The 8139-nt window shown below is 45.9% G+C and overlaps 1 protein-coding gene across 1 annotated transcript; it reads right to left on the reverse strand.

Moving 5' to 3' along the window:
• Window positions 1–644: 644 nt before the first annotated feature.
• Window positions 645–6779, reverse strand: P2RY1 (purinergic receptor P2Y1). Its single transcript, XM_027876056.1, has one exon. It carries the CDS (start codon window positions 6777–6779, stop codon window positions 5685–5687), a length of 1095 nt encoding a protein of 364 aa, XP_027731857.1. The 3' UTR covers window positions 645–5684.
• Between the last annotated feature and the right edge of the window lie 1360 nt (window positions 6780–8139).

Here is an 8139-nt window from a genome sequence, read left to right on the forward strand (position 1 = left end):
AGGACTGGGGACTTCACTGGGGGAAAAAGACATGTTTATTTTCACCAACTTCTAAGTGAAATCGAGCAATTCCTTCAAAAATAATTTTTTGAAAAAGCATGTGATTCTGAGAAGGGGTCCATAGACTTCAGCTGGCTGCCAAAGGGGTACAACACACACAAAAAATGTGAAGAACTCCTCTACTAAGGAGTAAACTTCAGTAAAGATTGAGTGCTAGATTTTGGAATCCGAGGGTACAGATTCAAAAAGGCTTTGCCACTTTCTGTGTAAGCCGTTTCATTTTTCTGTCATTCGGGTTTCTCTCTCTCTCTCTCTCTCTGAAAGGCAATTGGGGTTAAGTGACTCACCCAGGGTCACAAGGCTAGTAAGTGTCATGTGTCTGAGGTTGAATTTGAACTCATGTTCTCCTGACTCCGGGGCCAGTGCTCTATCCACTGAGCAATCTAGCCTGCACAGGCCTTACTTTTCAAATGAGGAAGTGGATTAGATTTCCTCCCAGGTCTCTTCACAGCTCTAAAGCCTATAACCTTAAGGTATGTGTTTGATTAATTGCACTTTCTCTGCAAGCCTTTAAAACAATGCTCATTAAAGCCTAGGCAAGCTCTGAATGTCAAAACACTATAAGACTCTTAAGAGCCACAAAATAATGTTTCAGCATTTTATTGGGTTATTTTCAGGTTTAGTTGCCTATGGTAGGTATGACACTAATAACTCATGACTGTACTGAAATTCTGTTGCCAATGGAAAATGATCAAGGACTTGAGTGCCATGCCTAACACCAAAAATAACAACAGCAATAATAAAAACACTATTTTCCAAAGCTATCACAAACATCTGGTATGCAAAGACATGATGCTCTATAGAAAATGTAGAGCCTTTAATTCATGACATTTATGCATGACTGAGAGTCTTTTTTTCTCTAGCCTGATTATTTTAGATGAACCTGAAAAAAAATCCTCAAATACCAAGTAAAACTGTTTCCATAAGCAAATCAAATAGCAAGATTCATCACAAATAAACCTAGTTTAATCAACAGTATTACATCACGAAAAATATAAAAATAAACATTTTCTCAGGAGCACTGAAATACACCAATCCAAATGCACATAACATTAAACATGGAACTCATACACTTTCCCTTCATGATAACTGGCAATGCTATCTATGAATTATAAAGTAATAACAGGAAATTCAAAGTTGTAACAGAACTCAGAGACCACATCATACAATTTTCACTCTGGAAAGTGCTTAGAGTTAAAATGAAGGCTCAAGCAGGGCAATTGAACATAGATGCATAAGAGGAACAGGAAGACTACATCTGTTGTGAAGATACTTAAGCTCTGAGAATGTAATGTCTGAGAAGAGTACCAAGTGCATGCTATTTGACTTAATGAAGAAATACAGGGTAGAAGCCATTTAGGGAAAAATGTAAATAGAGTTAATTGGAGCAGCAGGGGACTGCAGCAGCTGCATTCTCCTATCTCTTTCCCCATTTTCCCAAATCTCTCTTTAAACTCCAAGGCTGTATCTATAATTCCTCTCCATCAGTTTTGTAAAGCACGATGATTTGGTTCTGCTTTGAATATAGGTCAACCTTGTTGCATTTTAAAGTAGTGGTCACCAATGGATTTCATGCATTTTTTTTTACAATGGTTGTATAAATTTTACTGCAAAACCTCAGAAAATATATAACCTATAGACCCACTAAAACTAAAATATTTTCTATTTGCTGTATGATCCTATATTCTCTTGACACAAAATTGACTTTTGACATATAAAATCAGAAATTCAATTTTAAAAGGTGAGCATGCAAATACATCGTTAGGGAAAATTTAACACAGAGCTGCACAAAGTGGACTTTTAGAGATTATCATAATTTCACAAAAAGAATGACTGAAAGAGAATCCAATACTTCAAGATACTGATGTTTGAAAAGTATAGAGATATATGAAATCTCTATTCTTATTTTCACCATGCCTCATATATTATGGATTCCAAATACAGTAATCTGTTATACTGAGGGTATACATTTTAATAAACAGAATTCACAACCGTGTTCCAAATCAAAAAAAAAAATGCTCTTCCAGGGAAAGTTTTCAATCCTATCTGTACAATTAATGGACTGCAGTTGCTTTATCAATAAATAATCCGGTAATTGTCTTTAAGATGACCAGACAGTTTAAGCTTTGTGACATAATGGACGAGTCAGATTTGACAACTAGTAAACTTTCAACCTTTGTTGCTGGTGCAGTTCCAGCCCTCATTATTAATGAAATCCTTTGTAGCCAAAGACAGTTTAGTATCCTACAGGAGGAAATTTAGTAGTTTCAACAGATTTCCTGGGCATATTTCCACATCACAGTTGAAATCCAGATAGGAATGCTAAGCCAGTGCCTGAAATTGAGTAGTTCTGGAAAACAATAGTGCATATTGGATGTGTTTTAGTATCGTTCAGACTCTTAAAAGTTCTTGTGACAGAAGAGTTACTCCATCCCTCTTTAAACAACGAGAGGAAAGATGGGTCGTAGAATTTGAAATCAACAGGGGATTATCTGACTGGCAAAGCAGGATTAGAATTTAGAAATCCTGACCCACACTCCAAATCTTCTCAATTTCTTACCCATTCAGGTCAGGGAGCAAATAGATTCAGCAAGTTTTCAGCAATGACGACTCTGGTCCTGAGAAACATCTGGGTTCAGAACTTTTCATCACTTTTGAGTACTTGAGTAAACATAAATTACAGCACATTAACAAATTCACTTGTCTCAACACCTTACATGTTGCCGCACTCAAGATTTAAGACCTTACATCATCAGGTCCCTCGAATTGTCCTTTCAGGCTTTGGGAGGTTTGTGAGGCGCTGCTGTAACCAAAGGAATGTATCACTTCAACCTGATCCCCAGTTTATTTCAAACTGGATGGACACAGCTCCCATAGATCCCTGTTGGGCCATGGAGGCTGCCTGCAAGTAGTCAGCCAAATAATCTTTTGTTACTTTTTGGCATGGTTTCATGATTCCTTACTTGTCATTATGGTCTCCTATGAGAGGTATGAAGTAGGAAACTGAAAGAAACATTCCAAATAGTAAAAGGGCACTTCTATTCACCCCCAACTCCCTTTACTAGCTTCACAATACTCTGAAAGGAAGTCCTCTAGGACCTGAAATAATGCAGAGTTGACATCTTCAATACAATTAGGCTAGCACGGAAAGCAGCCTGATGCACAGGCCTGGACATCCTGTGATCTAAAAAGACACTAACATAAATGGAAGAATTGGGCTACTAGAGACACATCACTTATTGGGCAGACATGGGCCTTCCTTTTTTTTTCAGTCACTGAGGTATTTAATGTTGCTACAGACAACACAAGGCTTCAGTGATCACTAGGGTAAATAGACATTAAATAGTTTGTGTTTTATGTTCTGTTCTCCTGTCGTGAATCATAGGAATAATCCCTCCATTTGCTGCTGTAAGATACTTAGCAAATATCTACTGAGGTTTGAAACATCACTATGTATATTTCCATTTCACCCATATCTGATTTGCTATGCGTATTTTGGTGACTTGTTTTCCCCGTGTAAAACTACAAATGGATGATGACGAATGACACATGGAAGACTTTGACAAACCTTCAAACCAAGAGAATCGCCATTCCTCTCTGGCGGTGAGGAGAGAGGTTTGGACTAGCTGACCTCAAAGGGTCCTCCCAGCTCTGAAAAGTTATTCAATGGCTCAAATACAGGATTGATTCAGCTATCACTCTATGTCCCACATGTTTACCTCCAGATCTAACCTTATGTTCCACACCCTCAAAGAATACAGTGACTGATGACCACATCAGCCTCTGCTTGAAGTGTATGCATTAGAGAAAACTGTTCATTTTCGTTCTGAAAACTACATTTATTAAACTATCCTTGGGGGATGTATATTCACCTCAATAAGGTTGTACAATGCAGTTTGACTATAGTGAAAAAAAATATCACAGGGCTGGGCCTGAGTGGGAATTCAAAATGTGTTAAAACACAGAATGAGCATTATTAGAGAAGTCGGAAGCATTTGACAGGTTAATGTCCAGAGGAGGAAACCTGTAGTATAAATGCCACCCCCCCATTAGCCATCTCTTTAAAGTGAAGTAGTTAAAAAAAAGTATTTCTATGATTAATCATTTAACTTGCTTTGCCATACTATTAAGGGATGTCCTCATGTATTTAAATACAATATTTTCTATCCCATTTTTAAAAATGAGGACCAGTGAGGCCAGATCATACTCTGTCATTCTATAAATGGAATTTATAAAACTTTAAGATAGTCTTTAATTTATGCCTTTTCACCTACTGTTTCAGACATTCCAGGATAATATTAAAAGGTCCCTTTTACCAGCACTTTTGTTACAATCCCTATATGACAATAATTAAGTTTCAGCCTCATGGCTTCATTTCTTTCTTTTTTTTTTAATATCTGGAGCACGCAGATTTTGGACGGCTGCCAATCACCCTCAAACACTAACAATGCCCAGATCCACTTTGCCTTAACTTGTGCATTCAACTTCAGTCAGTTTGCCTTGTAAATCATCAGTTCAGAGTTGCTTCTTTTTTTTTTAATGTTTTTACAGATGTGGATATGCATTCATCCAGGAAAACAAACAACCCCCTACGTCATTAAACAGCAACAGTGCCAATAAACAGCATGTTTACTTAAGGAGATTTCAAACATCCCAAGACCTTAAGTTTTCATAGGAAACAAAACCTATGTGCTATCATTATTTAAATTGGGTGCTTTATCCAATGACAATTAATACAGATTTCCACCACCAAACATTTAACACCCAAAATATAATGAACAGTTTTCCTGAAAATTAGATTTAGAAAATCATCACCTTTCAAGATTTTCAACTCAATGACATCTCTAGCCATCTTCCAACTGAAGACAGCCAGAAACTTACACTCATTTACCAAAAAAAAAAAAAAAAAAAAAAAAAGTCCAGGAGCCAGCTCACTTGCTACCTAGAGAATTGGGAGAATTGCTTTCTGATTTGAGCTAATGCTAAATATTTGGAGGAGGTGGAAATCAGTAGGATGCTCATGTGGATTGTAAAATATAATAATAATTATAATAATAACTACAGGTGCACAACCTAAAGTCTAAGACAGTCATATATCTTAGGAGAAATTATAAATGCAAAAATATTCCAAATATAAAGTGAGTGCATATATGTATATTTGAGAGTGGAGAATTTTGAAATGGCATAAATTGAATTATTTAATGTTTTAATATATTTAACCTTAAGGAAAGTGACCGTGATCCAATTAAAAATAACCTAAAAGGCTTTAGTACAGGGGGAAGGCTCTCTCTCTCTCTCTCTCTCTCTCTCTCTCTGTCTCTCTCTCTCTCTGTCTCTCTCTCTCTCTCTGTCTCTCTCTCTCTCTCTGTCTCTCTCTCTCCTTTTCTCTCTCTCTCTCCCCCTCTCTGCTTCAGAATATTCTGATCTCTTATTTCTTACATTCTTTCTAAACTCATAAAAGGAATTTTTTTTTTTAAAAAAGTACTTGACAGCCAAGTGGTACGGTTTCCCCACCCTAGACCCTCCTCAATTTCTTTCTGACTCTGTTTATCATTACACCATAGGATTTTATTGTTTGTCTGTTTTTAACGAGGTGTTTGGGAACCTTTTTGCGTGTGTGCAGTTCATAAGCTCGTATCTCCGTTCTGCTTATACTCTGATAAGATATTGAGGGTCATATCTTCGCTTTTTGATTGCAGGTTTGCCTCACTTCTTCTCGAAGCTTTCCTGGTGGCCCTCGACAGTCTTCTCCTGAAAGTATCTCCCGCCAAGAAATAGAGGATGGGGTCGACGCAGCTGTTGAGGCTAGCTAACCCCCTCGTCACCTGGTAAGTGGCGTACACCCTGTCGTTGAAGGCGCACATTCCCGGGGTCTGAAAATCCAGCCTGGCTCGCAGGTTTAACGTTTTCATCACGTGGAAGGGGAGATAAGACACCGCGAAGACAGTCAGCACGATGATCACCAGGTAGATGGACTTGCGGCGGAGGGGCGAGTTGTCCAGGTCGTTGGAGATGAGCGCCCTCACGATGAGCCCGTAGCAGCCCAGGATGACCACGAAGGGGATGCAGAACATGACCACGGTGGTGCCCATGCTGTAGATGAAATAGCTCCGCAGGTACTCGTCCGAGGTGGTGTCGTAGCAGGTGACGGTCCTGTTGATGCGGACGCCGGTGCCCGAGTAGAAGAGGATGGGCGCGATGCCGGCCACCACGACGGCCCACACCAGGGCGCTGATGTAGACGGCGTTCTTCTTCTTGAGCCTCCCCAGAGACTTGAGCGGGTGCACCACCCCGGTGTAGCGGTGCACGCTGATGCAGGTCAGGAAGAGGATGCTGCCGTAGAGGTTCACGTGGAAGATGAAGCGCTGCAGTTTGCACATGCCGTCGCCGAAGATCCAGTCCGTCTTGTTGAGATAGTAGAAGACGAGCGCGGGCAGGGTGAGCACGTACAGGAAGTCGGCCAGGGCCAGGTTGAACATGTACACGGAGATGCCGCTCCAGGGCTTCATGTGGAACACGAACATCCAGATGGCCACGCTGTTGCCCAGGAAGCCCGTGATGAACACCACGATGTAGACGGCGGGCAGGTAGTAAAACTGGAAGCCCGTCTTGGTGAGCGAGCACCTGGCGGCCGTGCCCGTGGCGTTGCCCGAGGACCAGCCCGGGGAGGGAGGGACCTCGGTCCCGTTGGGGAGCGCTGACCACAGCACGTCGGTCATGGCTGGCCCGAATCACGCGGCGGCGGCGGCGGCGGCAACGGAGAGCCAGCGAGCGGCATGTGCCCGGAGGCAGGGCTGGCGCGGGGGAGCCGGGCAGGGGGAGGAGGAGGAGGAGGGCCCGGGGAGCGGAGAGGGCGCGGGCGACGGGGCGTGGGGGGCTCGCTCGCCCTCATGGGCCGCGCCGGGCTCTCCGGACGCGCGGCCGCGCCTTCCCATCGGACTCGCCCGCCCCACCGCGCTCCGCCTCGCGCCAGGCACCGGGCCAGCCGCTTCTCGGTGCTGGTGAGGGCGCGGCGGCGGCGGCGGTGGCGGCGGTGGCGGGGCCGATTGCCCGAGCGGGCGCAGGCGGCCCCCGAACTGCCCTCGGCGCCCGTGGGGAAGGACGCCCTGACGGCGCCGGCAGACGGTGCGCCCCGCACTGGGCGATCCCGGGCGGCCGCTGCCCGGGGCCTCGGGGGGCACGCCTCGCACTGGCAGCCCCTCTCTGCCTCGGTCTCTGCCTCGGTCTCTGCCTCGGTCTCTGCCTCCGCCTCTCAGCCGGTCTCTCCTGGCCCGGCTCTTCGGGGAGCCGCTGCTCCTTTCTTTGGGGAGCTCAACTTTGTCTCTGCGCGCTCTCCCTCGCTACCTGGGAAACTGCTGGGCGGCTGCGGCTTCGGGGGTACCTGGGACCCTCGCCCCCATCTCCCTGGGCAGCTGGGGGGGTCCAAGCGCCGTCTGTCTTTTCGCTGCGTCCCCTGAGGGCGGCAGCGGCCCCTTCCCGTCGCTCTTCGCACAGAAGCAAAGCCGGAGTCGCCGGGCACCGGGCACCAAGCAGTGGGCGCCGGGCGGCAGCGCCGTAGACAGCTGAAGAGCGAGCCAGGCACAGACCGAGACCGCGAGCGAGCGAACAGGGGGCGGAGTTTGGAGGAGCCGGGGGGCCAGAGTTCGCCGCGGAGCCCTAGTTGGCTCTCCTTGGGGAGCTGAGGGGCGTGCCTCCTTGCCTCCCGGCCTCCTTCCCTTCCTTCTTTTCTGCCTCCTTCCCTTCCTCCTTTCCAGACTTCTTCCCTCCCCTTCTACCTCCCTCCCTCCCGCCCTCCCTCCGCGCCGAGCCCCAGCCCAGCCTCCTGGCTCTCCCTCCCCTCCGCCACCCGAGCAAGAACCGAGCCAGGAGGCGAGAGGGCTGCGAGGTTTGCCGGGGTGGGGAGGGGGGGTCGTCTCTTTCAGCTCCCTCTGAGGACGCTTACTGGAGCTCCGCGGCCGGGGATGGGGTCTCCAAAGAGGAGGTGGGGGCCCGGGGGCGCGGAGGAAGAGGCAGTTGGCTGCCTGGCGGCCGCCTGATGATTGCGCGGCCAGGGCTCCGGCGCCTGTTCCTACAGATAGC

Source organism: Vombatus ursinus, unplaced genomic scaffold, assembly GCF_900497805.2.
Source record: "Vombatus ursinus unplaced genomic scaffold, bare-nosed wombat genome assembly UNPS02014810.1, whole genome shotgun sequence".
Classification (NCBI taxonomy): Eukaryota; Metazoa; Chordata; class Mammalia; order Diprotodontia; family Vombatidae; genus Vombatus; species Vombatus ursinus.

Bases quoted from the DNA above. Each gene is read 5' to 3' on its own strand.
- P2RY1 (XM_027876056.1), bottom strand. From the start codon at position 6,779: ATGACCGACGTGCTGTGGTCAGCGCTCCCCAACGGGACCGAGGTCCCT.